The sequence below is a fragment of the Oreochromis aureus genome, linkage group 22 (assembly GCF_013358895.1).
Source record: "Oreochromis aureus strain Israel breed Guangdong linkage group 22, ZZ_aureus, whole genome shotgun sequence".
Classification (NCBI taxonomy): Eukaryota; Metazoa; Chordata; class Actinopteri; order Cichliformes; family Cichlidae; genus Oreochromis; species Oreochromis aureus.
In genome coordinates, this window is record NC_052962.1 from 38266228 (window position 1) to 38284776 (window position 18549).

General features: G+C 41.2%; 1 protein-coding gene across 1 annotated transcript in view; it reads left to right on the forward strand.

Annotated features, from left to right (window-relative positions):
• Positions 1-8140: 8140 nt before the first annotated feature.
• LOC116317240 (collagen alpha-1(XIV) chain-like) overlaps positions 8141-18549 on the forward strand; it is a 159299-nt gene continuing 148890 nt past the window's right edge. Inside the window, exons 1-2 of the mRNA XM_039605355.1 lie at positions 8141-8247; positions 9822-9936. Of these exons, the coding sequence (XP_039461289.1) occupies positions 9855-9936 (82 nt within the window). The 5' untranslated portion in view covers positions 8141-8247; positions 9822-9854. The remainder of the gene's footprint in view (positions 8248-9821; positions 9937-18549) is intronic.

Below are 18549 nucleotides of genomic sequence, written 5' to 3' on the forward strand. Positions count from 1 at the left end.
GTTGTTGTTTTCTCTCTCTCCCTCTCACCTGCCGGGGCGGTGCTCATTATGGGCTCCCGCCCCTGGCCCACGCACCTGCTGCCTATCGGGGTGATCGCAAGGCTTATTTAAGACAGCAGTGCTGTGCCACTCGTCGCTGGGTTGTTGAGCTATCAGCGTCAGTCACTCTACTGTTTGTGAGTTAAACTCTGTTAAGTTACTTCCGTCTGTTCGCCGCTAACTCCAGTTTCTGTGTACAGATCTACCCCGGACCTTTCCCTGCCTGCCTGTTATCGTGTGGATGAGTGAGTGGATTTGTGTTGCCCCGTTGTGGAGAGAGAGAGAGCCATTGGAGTGTGTCTGATTCCGTCCCTTCCCTTCACATGCCCCGGAACCTTGGACCCCCTCCCTCCCTCCAGCACGTTGTAAATAGTATCACCTGGTGTCGTTTGTACTAATAAACTGTCAACTCTGCTAGGATTCCCGTTCTGCGCCTGAGTCCATTAACTAAAACGTGACAACTTCAAGTGTTCACACTTCACTAATGGCAGATCTTTCTCATATTGTCATATTCAGGTTCTTGCCCTTGTCTCAAGAATGTCATCCTATCCTAAAATGTTCCAGGGAGTTTCAGAAAACTCAGAGTTTTCACTCTGAGCTTGTTGCACACATTCAACACAAACACACAAGTCTGCCAACATGATGTAATACTGTACAGCTCTGGCTGTAAGCACAGGAGCACCTGCTCACTTTAAAACCTTTTGTTTGTGAGAGGAAGATCATTCAGACAAACTTTGTCTTAAAGGAGCTAAAGTGGCTTATTTCAGACAGAGGATGAATCGAAGGGCTCGTGAATTATGCAAAGCTACCTCAGGGCAGATAAATAGTGACATGTATCATCAGGATGAGATTAAAAAAGCCTATTACCAGCCAGTAGAAAGGAAAATAAACCTTAGTAAATACCAAAGCAATAGAGTTTGTTATAAACTACTGCAAGTGATTATAATCAGGTCACAGAGACCGGTGGACAAAGTTAAGGACTTCTACAGAAACTGCAGCATCTGATGATGACAGAAACATTCAAGGTTATTAACGAATGGTATCTTAAACAGGCTGACATATTAAAACAAAACACTTGAACACTACAGGACATCAGACCAGCTCAAGTCTCACCGAAGGCTCAGAAGCTACTCGAGTCTACCCAGCATTACAGCAGGCTGTGGTCATATCTAATGTTTTCAATGTCTTGAAAGCATCTGCTTTGCATAATAGTGATTGTTGTATAATAAATTCACTGTCATTATGAAGAGTACATGAATGTACTGTCAGAAGAGGCAGCAGAGCAATGCTAGAACAGAGTCACATTGGATCCCAGTCAGGATATGATTTCAGAATATTTTACTCTTAATCCCCTGGATCATGTCAGATGTGCTGACAGCTACAGTGGCAGTGATAAAGTGGTGGCTAGTATTGCATTTACAGCTGCGCGGCTCTGTTTCAACAACGATCGTGGTTACTGTGATATCTACACCAACAGCAACGTGTTGGATAGTTGGAATAATAACGAGCTGCTAACAGTAAGTGTGTGCAGGCCAAAAGGTCTACTGCCGGGGATTCCCATGATGCATTGAGTTTTTCCTTTCCAGTCACCTTTCTCACTCACTATGTGTTAATAGACCTCTCTGCATCGAATCATATCTGTTATTAATCTCTGTCTCTCTTCCACAGCATGTCTTTATCCTGTCTTCCTTCTCTCACCCGAACCAATCACAGCAGATGGCCCCGCCCCTCCCTGAGCCTGGTTCTGCCGGAGGTTTCTTCCTGTTAAAAGGGAGTTTTTCCTTCCCACTGTCGCCAAAGTGCTTGCTCATAGGGGGTCATATGATTGTTGGGTTTTTCTACTGTACAATATAAAGCGCCTTGAGGCGACTTCTGTTGTGATTTGGCGCTATATGAATAAAATTGAATTGAATTGAAGGTCAGATAGGAAAACTGGATGTGGAAGAACAGGAACACAGAGAACCAGCAGTGTGCTCAGCAGCTTCTCATAGAATGATTTTATAGCCGTGTTGGTGTTTTTATTATTGTTGCTTTAGAATAATTAATACAACAGTCCAGATATCTAGATATCTATGATGTAAATAGACAGGAGAGATTATACTCTGAGTTACATCTTGTGCACGATCTTAAAATATAATCTGGCACATGCCATTTACAGAAACAAATAAACATGACAAAAAAACTGCCAAGACTTTGGTGCATTTTTAAAGATTTTGTTTTTTGAAAGCGCAAGAGCAAACTGATGGACAGGATTTGTTTCTGTCACATGAATCTAATGTGTCAATTTTAAGACAATGAAGGGTTTGAAAATGGACTGGAGGACAGCGTGATGCGTTGTTTTCATTGAAATTAACCTGCTGAGCTCCCTCTGAACCAGGGCTGAGATGACAAAGAAATGTCTGGTTACTAGATGAAATACTCTTAATCACATATATGCCTCCTGACATCAAAACAGAGAATCTGTAAATAAGCAGCTATTTCTCATTTCAAAAGGTTGATTACTGTTTGCAAAGTGTTTGCAGGTCTCAGAGTATATGCAGGTGCAGCTTTGCAATTGTGTGTGCTGTCTGTTGAACCGTGACTGGCCTCTAAAGTAGCTGCAGTATCGAAAACAATACTTGCAGTTCAAATCTTTAACTTTTAGGTAAGCTCAGAAACTCTCAACAGAAGGGCAGGCTTCCTGTGAAAAGCCAGAAGAGAAGCCAGGATGTAAAAGAGTCCTTCAGACAGATATTTGACTAATTACAGCTGAAGCTTTAAGTCAAATACAGAAACAGACTGTAAATATTGAAGCTGTGCTGTCAGTGCTGCAAAAACTATGGATCGCCTTTGTTGCACTGCCCCCTACTGGCAGGGACCACCAAAAAGCCTCTTTTTTAATAGTTTATATATATACTATGAAACTATAAACCATAGTTATTGTTTATAGTTTGCATATTAATAGCTATTAGTAAACACTAATAATAACAGATGCTCTGTGGGGTAATCTGTAGATTATACTCTTTGAAGTTTTGTAGAATAGATTATGCAGAATAATTTAATACATACTGCTGTCCCATTGAGACTGATGATGTCTCCCTGTCATCCTTGCAGAGCTGTGTCAGTGTGCTTCATGCAGCCCTCTGTATCCTCGGTGGGGGAGCGCATCATCATTATTTTCCTTTCAGTCACAATCAAGACGTGTTGCCAGACTTTATCTGTGACTCTGCAGGTGAACAGGGTCATATTTTCAGCTTCAGCATGAGCAGAAATATAATTTGTGTTCATTTGAATCTTGTGGTTCAGTCGGTTCATTTATGGCCAACCACAGGCTCCCGTCAGCTGAACAGAACCCTGTCACATAATGAAGCCTTGGCTCGCTGGTTTATCAGTGCACAAGGAGACACTTTGCTTATATTCCCAACAAAGAGTTTGCTTGCACAACATGATCAGACAGAGAAATGTTGGCATGAGAAATCAGCCTGGCTGCAACCAGACAGTCAGGGATGAGTCATGACTTTGACAGCAAATATCTGCTTTTTAGATTCTTTTTTGTCACAAAGATGAAAAAAATGATGTTTAGTGGACACGCCTAATTATGATTATGATTCGTTTATATATATATAATGTCATATATCACACATACTGTAGTGTATTTGCACTAGTGCCTATTTAGATTACAGTAAACTCTACTGAGCCTTGTCAGTGTGAGTGTAATATGCTCTGAGGTGCACTGCACTAGTTTGGACAGAAACTCCCATTGAAGAAAACTCAGTAAGACACACTGTTTATTCAAGCTGCTGTTTGAGAGCCATGAAACTCAACATCTGAAGGGGACAAATTTTTCCTGTTAAATATTTATGATTATGATAATCCAAGAGACTCCAGAGACCTCAATTTCTACTGTTAAAAGCAACATGGTCACCAAACAAACCCGTAATATCTGAGGCACAAAAGAAACTTAACCCTCACCTTCAGCACACAAAGCCCATTATTCATTCAAGGCTCTGCACTATCTCAAAGGTAGGGACACCTGCTCATCCAGTGCGGAAACTTCTGTGTGGTTGTTACTATGTTGCCCTAAAATCCCAAAGAAGACATGATCGGTGTAGAAATAAGGAATTTGTAGGAAAATGTTGCCTCTTTTTCATTTTAATGCCAACAAAACATTTTTGATTATGTGTTTGTTGAATTTTCTGAGTTTCACTTATTTTAGTATTATGTAGGTCTTAGTTCTTTCATTTTTAAGTCTTTGGTTAGTGGGTTTAATTTATGGCTTTTGTAATGATGGGTTTTGGTTTTGTGTGTTTTCTTTTGGTTTGGTTTAAGTCTTTCATTACTGTTATTAGTTTAAGTAGTGGTTTCCCTAACCCAGCCTTAGGTAGGGGTTATAACCCAGTGTACTCCTAGTGCTGATCACAATCGATGAGCTCTGAGTTCCTTCTTGTTTGCAGTGGTGCTGGACAGATTGTCAGTTGAGGTCAAGCAGGATTTTCTATAAACTATGAGGTTCACAGACGATCTGTACTGATAGTCAGGAGCAGGTGGAAGAGAGACTGGAGAGGTGGAGGAATGAAAGTCGGTGGTTCTGCAGTGGTTTTCCTGGTGTTCCTGCCCCTCCTTTTGTCTCTTTTACATGTTTAGACTTTGACTACTTGTTGTTGCCTTGGTAAATTTTTCAATTCAATTTTATTTATATAAATCACAACAACAGTCACCTCAAGATGCTTTATATTGTAAGGTAGACCCTACAGTAATACTTACAGAGAAAAACCCAACAATCATATGACCCCCTATGAGCAAGCACTTTGGCGACAGTGGGAAGGAAAAACTCCCTTTTAACAGGAAGAAACCTCTGGCAGAACCAGGCTCAGGGAGGGGCGGGGCCATCTGCTGCGACCGTTGGGCTGAGAGAAGGAAGACAGGATAAAGACACGGTTTTTGTGTTTATGTACGTGTCAGTTTCTTTTGATTTTATCCAGTTTTACTTTGAAGTTCAGTTTTGTGTCCTGTGTTAGTTTGACTTCCTGTGTGTCCTCTCCTAATTTCCTGATTGTTTTCACCTTTTGTTGACTGCGTCGTTCAGCGTAAGTTCCTGGTTTTGCCTCCCTGTGTGTTGTGTTTTTGATTTTACCCATTGGATTATTTTTGCATTTGGAAACTGACATCTAGACATTGTAGGGACTACTTTTTGTCGACATAGCTAAGTTGTGACTGACAGCGGCAAAAACAGATGAGTAAACAAATAGTTTAACATTTAACCAACAAGTGTAATTAGTGACATGATTGGGTATAAAAACATAATCACAGACATCATAAAGAGACTGCAAAGATGGAGAAGCATTCACTGCCATGGCAAATAGCTTAGCAGTATTATCATGTAATAATGTTTCCCAATTTTGTATCTGTGGTGTACAATATCATTCAGTCTCTGCGCACGAGGCAAAGTGGTTTTTGAACCCAAAGGCAGCTTTGAATGAACACAGTTTATTGCTGCAGACACAAACTCAGTTCAAATTCTACTATGCAATGAATAAAAACATTCAACCCACAAATGCTTCTCTGAGCTCATTTAAGACAGGCTAAAGAGAGACTGCCAAACTGTCCTGGGTTTGACCAATCAGCCTGAACATGCAAGAGCAGCTTGCAGACCTATGAAGACGCCATTAATGGTAAACTGTTTATAGGGCATCTGGGTTTTTGAGCGGATGACAAAAATCACACATTCTGCATGCATGATTGTGCAGTAAATTTAAAATCCTACAGCTGGAGAAAACTGTGAAAACTGGACCTCAACACTTCCCGAACGTCTACATTTAGTGTTGCGAAAGCTCATCCAGCACCTTTCCTAACCTTGTTTGTTTTTCCAACATGCTGCAGGCATCAACTTCAAAATGAGAATATATTTTTTAAAACAGTAATGAAATTGTCTCACTTTCAACATTTGTTTTGTATTTGTGCTATATTCAGTTTTATATAAGGTATTGGTTTTTTTTCAGAATAGAATAGCTTTTTATTGTCACTGTTACAAGAACAGTGAAAGGCAGTTTGGCATCTCTCCATGTGTGTGAAGTACACAATAGCGTAAGTATTTACACAATGACAAATTTACATTTACACAAGAAAGATATGTACAAGTTATACATACACCTGCAAACATACACGCTGTTGGAACTACACTAAATAATGTTATAATAAATACAGTTTAAAGTGGTAAGGCCCCTCTTCTGTGGAACCAGCTTCCAGTTTGGATTCAGGAGACAGACACTATCTCTACTTTCAAGATTAGGCTTCAAACTTTCCTTTTTGCTAAAGCATATAGTTAGGGCTGGACCAGGTGACCCTGAATCCTCCCTTAGTTATGCTGCAATAGACGTAGGCTGCCGGGGATTCCCATGATGCATTGAGTTTTTCCTTTCCAGTCACCTTTCTCACTCACTATGTGTTAATAGACCTCTCTGCATCGAATCATATCTGTTATTAATCTCTGTCTCTCTTCCACAGCATGTCTTTATCCTGTTTTCCTTCTTTCACCCCAACCAATCACAGCAGATGGCCCCGCCCCTCCCTGAGCCTGGTTCTGTCGGAGGTTTCTTCCTGTTAAAAGGGAGTTTTTCCTTCCCACTGTCGCCAAAGTGCTTGCTCATAGGGGGTCATATGATTGTTGGGTTTTTCTCTGTATGTATTATTGTGCGATCTACTGTACAATATAAAGCGCCTTGAGGCGACTTCTGTTGTGATTTGGCGCTATATAAATAAAACTGAATTGAATTGAATTATAAATTATTGCCTTCTGTGTTCCTCTTTCTCAGATGAGGGGGGAATAAATGCAGATGTTTAATTTTTAATTCGCTATAGATACAGCTCATTTGTGCTTCTACTTCACCGTGCCTTCACCACCCTCCAATGGATCTTAGTGACAGTTGCTATTCAGCCAATAATGTTTCGCAAAGAATGCCCCATTCATCTTCCTTTGTCATGAATTTTTAGATTTACAACGAGCCACCTGCCCCAAACTGAAGGAAGCATATTAACTGGAGCATATTGGGCGTCTCGGAGCATTTACCCAGGGGTCACAGAAACACACATTTCGCTCCTGTCGGTGCTCAATCTGCCCGCCGCTCAATCGCATTTTTCTGCTGCCTCGTCTCGCTTTAAATGAGGTAAAAGGAATGAATAGCTGCAGGCGTGGATGGTGAATGAAGCGGGAAACACCCATCAATCCACTGCAAGTCTCAACTGAAGGGACTTACGAAAGGAGTTAAATTAGATACAAAGTACCACAGCGAGACGGGAAGTGAGACACTTATACCTTCAGATTAAAAGAGAAACTGTAACGCTCATCGAGCCCTGCTCCAAGTGTAATATATGGTTACATGTAGCCCATCTGTGTAACCGTGAGAAAATGAGAGGACACAAAAACCTGTTTAAAATCCGAATGTGATCATCTATAAAATAAAGGGCAGTGAATACAGGATGAAAAACCGATCTCTAAAAAGAAAGCAGAGTCTAATCATAAAATAAATACATAATAAACAATCTGCCTCTTTTTTTCCAGTAGATTTATTTCTACCTTCAACCTCTTCAGATTATGATACACGTTAAACTCAACTTCCTGTAAAACACTTAAAACAAACTAACTAAACAAGAATTTTGAAAGTATGTTCGTATGTTTTATTTTTGGGACTTTTTTCTTTCATAGTTTCTGGACTGTAGCACGTGCACCAGCTGAAGCTCTGAGCTGAAACATGTTCATGTGTTTGCTCAGCAGCGGCTTACTGGGAGGCTGGTAATGGTTTGTGGATCCTTGAGATTCTCTTGAACTGGATTCATCATCCTACAACATATACAACACGTATACGTGTGTTTTGTATGTGCTACTATTTTAATATTCAATATTGCAAAACTGGACGAAACAAAGCGAGTTCAGACGACATCAGAATCAGTCACAGCAGTGTCTTCATGTCATGTTTTATTGTTCTGGTGCGCACTGGCTCCTTCTGCATAATACCAAACTGGCCAAGGAGGATAAAGCATGTTGTAGCAAGTTTGTAACTTTATTTTGAAAAATGAATCGGCAGTCCCGCGCAGCACTCCGTGTAACTTGTCTCGGGGTCGAGAGCGGAGTTGGTGAACAGTGTGAATCAGAGTCGCTGTGGGGACTGGTGAGCTCGCCACACAGCTGTCAGGAGGAGAGCCGCGGAACCTGCAAACTTATGAACTGAGAAGGTAAAGCTGCTCTTTATTCACACACCGCACAGTTGTTCCGAAATCAGCTTTGAAAATCTGCGATGCTTTTCTCCCCACTTCCACGCGCTGCGGTGCTGCGGGTTGCGCAGCGTGCTGAGCTCACCTGTGCTCTTTTCAATTAAGAAACTTCCGCTGCTTTTATTTACTGTAATTAAGAGGTGCGGAGAGAGATGGCGTAGCATGCCTTACGGTGTTTGTTAGCACCGGGTGGCTGTGCAGGAGTGCGCAAAAGCCGCTTCCACTGAACGCGCAGGGTCTGGGCTTATCCTCACTGAGGAGCTGGTTTAGCTGTCAGTGCATTCAAGACCCCAGCAGATCTTTAGCGGTGCCTTAACACGTGTTAGAAGCTGATCAGCGCTCTAACTGCTCAAGTCCTTCCTGCATTATTACATAAACTGGATATTAAATATTCGTTTTTCCCATCTTTGAAGTTTAATTTCTTCAGACATATTAAAGCAATGTTGCTCTCAGTAGCTCTATAAATCAAAATCTGTTTTATGGCAGCAGAAACGGTTGGTCTTAATACTGGGGCGATGAAAATACCAACTTGTGATTGTGAGTAATATCAAAAAATATCAGAAAATTGGGTAAAGAACCGAATATTAGAAACAGTCACAACCATTTCTGAGACTAACGTGTAGGTGCTGTAACGAACAAGTAACTGCAATTATTTTTATTTTTATTAGTTAATATTTTTCTTTGGTGAATGTTTCCCTCAGCCATTTGCAGGAGTAAACTTGCTTTACTTTATTTACCTTGAAATTCATACAGAAGTATTATATTTGATTATAATAAAACTCCGTTTTATAAATGTTTACAAATTTAGGACATTATTTCTTTTACATTGATAAAAAAAATAGTTCCCAATGTCCTGCTATGGGGTGAAAATCATGAAAGTAAGCATAGAAAGACACGTAACACAGTCATAACCCAAATATATCTGACGGGAGGAGCATTGTAGTCCTAACATGGGCCAGAGATCAGATCATGACATTTCCATTAAAATCTCAGTGCAAATCTCCACAAACACGTCTGCCTAGTAAATCAAAGTGAATGCCTTTATGTTTCTGCACATTCAGAATATAAAGCAATGTGTTTGACCTGTGACTGGATTAATAAACATGGACAGAAATGACTGAATTTAACTTATGATAACAGGATGACATGTGCAGTTTTAAGTCTGTTTAAAGCTGTTTTTCTTCATCCCACCATGTCTTCATCTTCTTCATCTTTTTCTGCCATGGCTCCCTTTCTCACTCCCCCTTCTTCTCCTCCTCCCTCCTGTTTGCTCCTTTTTCTTATCATTGCACTACTATCCCTCCCTCACATCCTGCTTTGTCTTCTTCCTCATTCTTTCCTTTCTGCTCCTCTTTCTTTCACCACTCTCTACTCCATTCTTTTACCTCCTTTGTCATCCTCTCTGGGTTGTCTGACTCCTGTTCTGTTGCCTCCTAATCTCTTGCCCTTACCCGTCCTGCTCCTTCATTTCTTTTTTCCTCTCTTTCTTCCACCCTGTTGTCCTCTTTCTCCTCTTGGACTCCTTTACCAATCAGGTGTATCGTGTCCTTCGGTCTGCTGGTATCAGGATGTGGTTCACAGTCAGACTGAGTCTCTGCCTGCTGGGCTTCTTTCTCATCTCTGTGTTCCCTCACGCAGCACAAGGCCAAGGTAAGTATCACTGCTATCCTGCTGTCCACTCAAGAGTCAACAATCCCAGTAGGGGGTTTCACCACACTGGGCCCAAGCTGAGCTTTTTATACACAGCCTGGCAGGCCTAACCATGGAGTTCCCTAATGATACCCCACAGGGAAAGCCAGAGCTTTCAAACCGTGCGCTAAACTGTCAGGATTTGCACATGTATAGATTTTCTTCTGTGTAGAAGAGCGAGGAACTGGGCTACCTGACGATGTAGGACTAGTAAGGACTAGTCTGGATTTTCAGTCCAAGGTTCTGCAAAGCTACATCCATCCACTGACTTCCCCAGACTGTTACTTATAGAAGCCAGGATTTAGTGAGTGTTGAATACAGGCCATACAAGGTCTTCCACTTTCTTTTAAATCTCATCATTCCACTGATTGGACGTTATCAGCCCCTTACACGTCGCCTGTAGGTGGCCTCCTTAGGCCTCCTAGATATGACATTACTTGTTCCTTTCACCCCGTTAAATGGGAGTAATGGTCAAAGTGTTTCCAAGTGAAAACTGCAACAAAATGTAACATTTGGATGTTGTAGGGATTTCATTTGTGTAGCATCCATCCCACGTTACACATTTCTTCAAAGGAGAATGTGGACCTGACAAAGAAGATAAAACGAGTAAAATGATTGAAAAAGTGTATACAGCATTGAGATGGGAAAACTAGCATGGAGTGACTAAAATAGATCCATTTAAAATAAATAAATAATAGTCATGTGCACATATTTCACATATTTCAAGCTATCCTACAAAGCTAGTTTATAGCATGAATGGAGATTTTCCATGCACTCCTTTTTGCAACCACTGGAGGTCTCCTGTATCTCCAATCTGGCTTTCTCTCTGCTGATCATGGATAACAGCCGAGTATCATGCATGTCTTTGGACTGGTACTCCAAAGACATGCATCACAGGTTCCCTGCTAAGTCTGAATTGGCCATAAATGAGAGAGTGATGAAAGGTCAAAGTGTATAGAATAAAGGACAGTATTATTGAATGTTAAAAAAAAATGCCAAAGCTAGAAAAGTGCTGCTGCTGATTGCATATCATTGACATGTATGGGCTGATACTGACTGATAACATGTGTTTAATGGGCTGATAACATCAGCATTGGATGGATCATTGCCAGAGGCCAAGCCAGGTTTGCTGCTGCAAAGACAGGCTTTCCATTATGCTAACATCCAGCAGAATTTTCTTGGGCTCATTGTTTTGGTGTCAAAGAAGTCCAGCAAGGGGTCTCCATACCAGGACCAAATATAGCCATAAAAACTCGAGGTTGTTATCATAATGGTATCAAATGGCTAAAAAGCCTTCAGAACCTTTTGTGCTTTTAGCGTTCTCCTAAAGTTAATTGCTGGTTGGATAAACCTCAGTGTGGTCCCGCTCTCTAAATGTGAAGCTATTATACTTTGCAGCCACAGTTTTACTCAGCAGGTCACATATCTGAATTTCACTGTGACTGTTTCGATGTGCAGCTTTGTTCTGGAAAACGGGTTGTTTTTATTTTCTTGATCCTTTCGTCTGTGTTTCTCTGGGAAAAGCCTCGATGCCGAAGTCGTAATGAGAAAACCAGTTTTGCCTTCGCTTAGCCGAATCGCTTTGCTGTGGCACGTTTTGTCACCTCTGTTAATTAATCCACACATGTTCATCTTATTTATTAGTTGCCGGGGAGTGTTGAAATTACAATGACAGATGTGTGTGGAACCCTGGTTAGAAACTGTGATATCTTCAGCAGTCCCTAATCTAAATTATATGAAGTTTCTACTCGTTAACGTCATAACATCAACATGCTTTACCATAACTCTTAAATCAGCAGCTGTTTGTGTTGTTTTCCCTCTTTTTTTTATGTGATGTCACTCTGCGTGCTGACGTTGTCTTTCACCCTATTTAACCCATTTAGGATTTAATATATTACCTCGTTAGTGAGAGGTGACTCTTAATCTCAACACCATTACGAACAACCTTAAACAGCGTATTTTTCTAGACCTTTTGTCAGGAATGCAAATGACTGATTGATATTCATGACGTGTCTTGAATTGGCTGAGCTGAATGAGTTTGACCACACGGATCTCTGATGAAGGAATCAGCCTTAATGTGTCGAGTCTGGTGCGAGTGGGGAAAAAAACCCTCTAACATACTAAAAAAGTGTTTTGCTTTGAACACAGTCAGGTACTTGTGCTCCATCCAAACACCTTCTGCATTGGCTAACGTTCAAAGGTTGTTGGCAACACTGACATGAAGTGTTTCTAAACCTGTTCCACAGCCACACACTCCGTGTTTGGGCCGATGCTGTGCCACGCCATAATAGCATGTTGAGAGTGTGAAAGTTCATCCTGTGTGAAAATGAGCTTACCAAGAGAGCCACCATAGTTGGCCTACCAAAGGGCTTACCTGTGTGCCCGCTGACAGGTCACTCAGGTATACCTCATCATGATTGGCTGTGTGAGCCACAACACTGCTGCTAGGACAGTACATGGCCAGTCTTCTTGCCCACCCACCCTTTACCCTGTACTGTATTTAATATGAATCCAACTCTAATCTCATTTGGCCATATTTTCAATAAGCTCGACATGATTAATATATTTAACCACAAAAGAGAAAAAAAGTGACACTTTCTATGTTTGTGGTGCTTGTCTGATATTGTCAATAGTGACAAAGTCCAGCGTTAGAGTCTGCAGTGGTGGAGTCACAGGGTTTGGTTTTCCTTCATATTTACAACAATATGTTTGTTGAGAAATTCTGTGTAACCTCTGTGTATTTAAATGTGACACCAAGGGTTCTTTTTATTACCATCAACAGGATTATTTTATTCTAATTCTAATAATAACTGGGAAGTAAAACTCTTGATGTGAAACATTTGAGGAAGAGAAACTTGAGAAAGTGAATAGGAAGTGAAACGCTGTCTTTTGTGAGTCAGTGTTCTGGACCACAAATAGGCAAGATTCACCAAGCATGCTTTTTTTTTTTTAAGGTTTTCAAAATGTTTTTCACCTGAACATATCAGGATAACATTGTCATTAAAGGAATTGATAAGGCTGGAGGGATAATGTCCATGTTCACCCGTCGGTCTGCAGAGAGAGTAAGTCTAGTAAACAACAGAATAACTCTTTCACACTGAGGACAGTTGCTAGGTTTTGGCTAAAGTGCGAGTAAACTGAGAGAAACCGCAGCATTCCTCAGTGAAGAGGCTATAGTGCGCTAGCCTCGGCTACAGCAGTGACCTGGGAAGAGCTGAAGGTTTACGAGCAGCTTGGACAGCTCCCACTCCCATGGCTCTGATTTAATGCAGAGAAGACACACGAGGTGGGAAGAAACTTTAACATGAAAAGCTGAGGAATGGCTATAAAATATCGTGAACAAATTCATAAATATTTAAATTATCCATAGATATGAAACAAAGGAACCATTTACATTTTTTTCTTTTTTTCTTTTTTCTTTGTGCTATAAAGTTTAGGCTGTTTTAAGCAATTACTCTGCGCTCGTCTTAAATTACCCTCGAGCTCAGCACCTGTCATAAAATTGCTCTAAAAAAGGTAAAAGGTCAAAGAATGATTTCAAAGGCTCAGTGCCAGCTTTGGAGGAGCTTTTCATTTTTTTGTTGCCTGCAGACATAAAGGAGCAGGTATCTAAACCCGGAGGGGAAACAGGCGTGAGGAATGTGGTCAAATGCCAACGTTATTTTGTCATTTTAAGGGTTTAGTTAAGAGAACTACTGGGATTAAAGGGAGTGAAATATGTGGAATGATGGTAGGACTGCCAACGTTATCAAATAAATAATTATAAGATTATCATAATAATAATTATTATATTTTGAGATGTTACCTACAACAATGTGCAAAAGTCTTGACTGTCTTTCAGTTTTTTTAGACACTGGTTAATTTTTCAGTCATTTTCAGACCAGTTTTTGTAACTTACCATTATCAGAGATTTGTAAAGAGACAGTTTTACGTTGTATTTTTAGCCACTTTGTTACAGCCTGTCACCATATGATTTGTTCCCATTTCTTTAGTTGAAACCACAAAAAATGCCAAAGATAACAGCTTGACAGGTATAAAATAGCATTTGTGCACCAACAAGGTGATTCCCAAAATGTTTGCTGAAATCTTGGTGTATCTCGGCAGTGTGTTGTTAAAAAACATTGAGGAAATTGAACAAGTGTGGAGAACAAAAGGAGCCACAGAAGGCAGATTCAAAAGAAAAGTATCTGAAAGACAGGACACACGACCTGAGAGATACGCCTGGCTCTTCAGTTGATCCATTCATTGTTCACTGAAGCATCATCGGGAATGGTCTCAGTGGAAGGGTGGCTGTCAGGAGGACATCCTTTAGGAAGAGGAACAGGGAGAAAAGGCTGAGGTCTGGCAAATTACACAAGAACTGGACTGAAAATCAGGGGTAACAGGTCTCATAGTGAGGAATCGCAGTTTGGAAGTTTTGGTTTAAATTATCATCAATATGTATCGAGCAGGTCAGGAAAGTAACGCAGACAGTAACTCTGTAGTGTCTGATTGCAAAGTCAGTATCACAAAACACACTGCCAGTGCAGCAAAGGATACCTGGATAGAAAAAAGACACAGTGGAACACTACCAGTCACCGAGTGGGCTCCACGACATGATGGAAGCTGTGTGGAGTGATCTTAACATAGAATGAAACGTAAGGCAGCAAAAATCCAAATGAGAACTTTGAATGTCCTTGAAGAAGCCTGGAGAAATGTTCCTGAAGACTAGTTAAACAAATAGTCAGACAACTTTCCTAAGAGAGTCTGAGCCAGGGGTGGGGAACTCCAGGCCTCGAGGGCCGGTGTCCTGCAGGTTTTAGATGTGTCCTTGGTCCAACACAGCTGATTTAAACGGCTAAATGACCTCCTCAACATGTTATGAAGTTCTCCAGAGGCCTGGTGATGAACTAATCATGTGATTCAGGTGTGCTGACCCAGGGTGAGCTCTAAAACCTGCAGGACACCGGCCCTCGAGGCCTGGAGTTCCCCACCCCTAGTTTATCCCATTTTCCTAGCAAAAGAAATGAGCAGCAACTCAAGCCTGTTGCACAGTACGGTACTCCAGTATTTATTTCCTTTACTCACAGCACAGTTTGCCCTCAGCACTGCTTTCTTGTTTTGTGGTGTAAAACAATTAAAGACATTTTCCACCTCATGCCGTGGTGTTAGGTATGGCAAGGAAAAATGAGGAGTGCTGTGCAGTAATTATCCCGATGTGTAAAAATGATTTACTGGTGTTAAAATGTCCTGTGTTGCATCTTTAAGATGAGTCTGTGTTTGGTAATAAGTCAGTGTCAGAGTAGTTTTCAGATTTGCTGAAAACTCTCCAACTTTTTTTTTAATAGTTCCTCTTAAACCTTCTCATTCCTTATTCCTTCCCCTCTGCTCACTATTGTCCTTTTGCCTAATGTTGCCCTTTAAGTCTGCTCTCGCTGACTTCAAATGCACTTAAAACTTTGCACTTCCGACTTGCCACACCGCTCCCGGAGAGTCTCCATCCTCGGCTGTTTGCGCAAGATTCTCCATGAAAAATAGATGAGAATTAAGTTCCCATCTCTCCTGGTGAGGCCCTTTGTCTTCACCAGGCTCTTCGCTCGCCGTCCAATACTCTGCGTGATAATACAATCTTGCAGAGAAGATCCACGGCTTTCTGCGAGTGAGTGTATAAAAGGCATGTGTGCATGGAGCTGCAAAGGAATCGGCAGGTTTCAAAACAACCACCTGAGTTCCCCGGAACAAAGTGCATGAAGAATTTTTTTTTTAAACGTGGAAACATCAGAAAACACTTGCTTCCAGCTGCGGACACATATACATAATTAATGCACACGTATGCAGATGTGGGCACACGGGAACACGCGACAGAGTTCAACCACACTACAAACAGCCGTGCGAAATCTGCTTCTCGAATCATTTGGGATTTGAGCAGCTCTCTTCAGACGAGAGAGCGTCCTTTGTTTCCAAGACAGAGATCTGTAAACCCTGAGCCGAAATCCCATGCAGCCCTCATTCTCATCCCCAGGTTGGTGCAATCACTGGTACTGTATTCCTTATGTGTGTTTCTGTATATTTGTCTGCTGTGGAATGCACCAGCTTCATATTTTCTCCACTAAAATCAGGATTATCCTTCCTGTGCTGAGCTCAAGTTTCTTTGTATACCTACATGAGTAGTTTTCTGCAGATAATCTCGTGCATAAAGAGATGGTTCACTCAAAATGCTGCACAGGATTGGGTGATGAGCCTTATCGGCTCGACTAAATCATCTGACGACCTAAAACTGTTACTTTCTCTTCAAACGTGTCAGTTTCATGTTTAACATTGATATAAGTTATCATGTTACACCTGGAGAAAGCGGCATACACACATGCAGATATAAAGCAGTAAAAGAATTCTGTCTAAGAGGTGAATTTACCCACAGTTTGTTTTTTTGGGTGAACCATTCTTACAAGGCTCTTGTTTACTCCGCTTTTGAGCTACAGCAGGCGTCAGTCTCCGTGTAGGTATTTAAAGAAGTCGGCAGCAGCAGATGGCTCACCTCATAATGAGTACACAAACACAGAGACGAGTTTGTGGGTTTCATATCTTATTTTCCACCCCCTGGCTTTTCTTTTTTTTCACAGTTAACCAAAGTAAACTGGGAATAATACATATTTATTATCTGGGATTTGGCTCTGCTGGTGTGGAAATGATAGGGTGTTTTGGTCGTTGACTCTGGAAATGTGGTTTCTGCCGTTGCAGTGCTTTACAATAACCTCATCCCTGTGTTTTAAACCAGCGTCTATGCAAAAACACAACAACACTGCGTACACGCTTGGTGAACTGTGAAAACAAAGTTCCTCTAATGCAGTGTTGCTGACCTTTGAGAGGTTTTGTGCACAGGTTGAGGCCATTGTAAAGTGTGTGTGGACATTATGCAGCTCAGTGGATCCGGTGCTCCTGCTGAGGACAGGAGAGGAATAGTATGGAGATGCTATTCCAGCGTCTTTCCTTTTGGTTCCTTTGTTATTTTTTCTCTTAACAGTTAAAAAGAAGTTGCATTCCCTCCTTTTTGTTATCCTCTTCTCACCCCGACATATTTCAAAGCACAGATGCAGAAAAAAATAATAAAAAGGGAAAGAAAATGAGATCGGGACAAGTAAGGATATATGGAATACAACTCGGGGACAGATGAGGTGACAGTGAGCGCGTAAGCTGGAGAAAATGAATATAGGTGAAGAAAGGAAGGGGGGAAGGGGGATATATAGACCTCTAGGCGGCGGACGGGGACAACAACTAATCAGGATGAGAGGCAGGGGTGTCGCTTTGATGCAGACGGGAGACAAGCTCAGTGCAGGCTCGTCTATATAGGGGGAAGATGAGGATGAGGAAAAGGAGGAAAATGGGACTTTTGGGGCTTTTTTAATGTGACATCTGTGCAAGCTAATCTCTCTGATGTGTATCCTCTACTTGGATGAGATACAATTTATCCTTCCTTATTTTTTTCTCCCCTTTCCTTACGGTTTAAAAACACAGATGGAGCGCCCGCCTCGACGCCATCATAACTCTGGAGGGAGTTCAATCCAACTCGAGTCAGTCACAGTTGTGTTTTGCGCTCAGCGGATGAACGAGTGTGTTGAAGTAAAACAGACGGAGAGCAGATTCTGTGAAACGTGCAGATTGTAAAAGTTCCTGAGCGCCGATGCTCCATGTGACTAATTAAGGGGAAACGTTTTGTTGCGTACAGTTGCAGGGGAAAGTTTCTGTTGAGATTTTTTTGCATAAAGAAGAACTAAAAAAATCACATTTTCACAGAATTCAGTGTTTACCAGATATACGTAGACATCAGCCAACCTTGCTCAGTTTAGAAGTGGACAGTGTCCTTGCTCTTATTTTGAAATGTCAGCTAGCCCCAGCTCTTCCTGTTTCTTGTTTCATGTCAGCTGGCTATCCTTCCGCTGCTTCCTCAGTGAGTCTGTCTTGAATATTGAATTTATAAAATTATGCCTGCACATAGGTGAATATTACAACTGACAGAATCTATATCTGTGTGAATCACCAACAGTCCTAAAAGTGTGAGACTAATAACATGTAAACTTATATTATGGTTACGGTGAGCTGATGTGACATATTTACAAGGGCAAAAGAGTGTAAATGTATAGGTCTGGTAGTTACAGAGCAGTAGTGGTGTGCAAGTCAAAGCTACCAGGACAAAGTCGAGCTCTGTAGTTCTTATTTCTTTTGCTAAGGATCACGTCAAAAAGCCAGAAGACAACATTTTTTTGTGGCTGGATGATATATAAACACTTTTGTACTTTTTGAGCATTTTATATGGAGGAAGTGATGCAAATCACATGATGCTTTAGGTCATCTTTAATTAGGAGTGTGGAGATCTGAACTTTTTCCTGCAGCTGTATGAAAACGTTAGCTTGACATCATGTCGCGCAGTCGGCTGAATTGAACTCCATCCATTGTTATGGACACAATCCACTAATAAATTAATAATGACGTCAGTTTCATTTCCAATATTACAGCAAAATATTGGATGATGGTGCATGATATGGATTTTTATAAGCACTCATTCTGCACATATATACACTAAATATCAAACTGACAGTT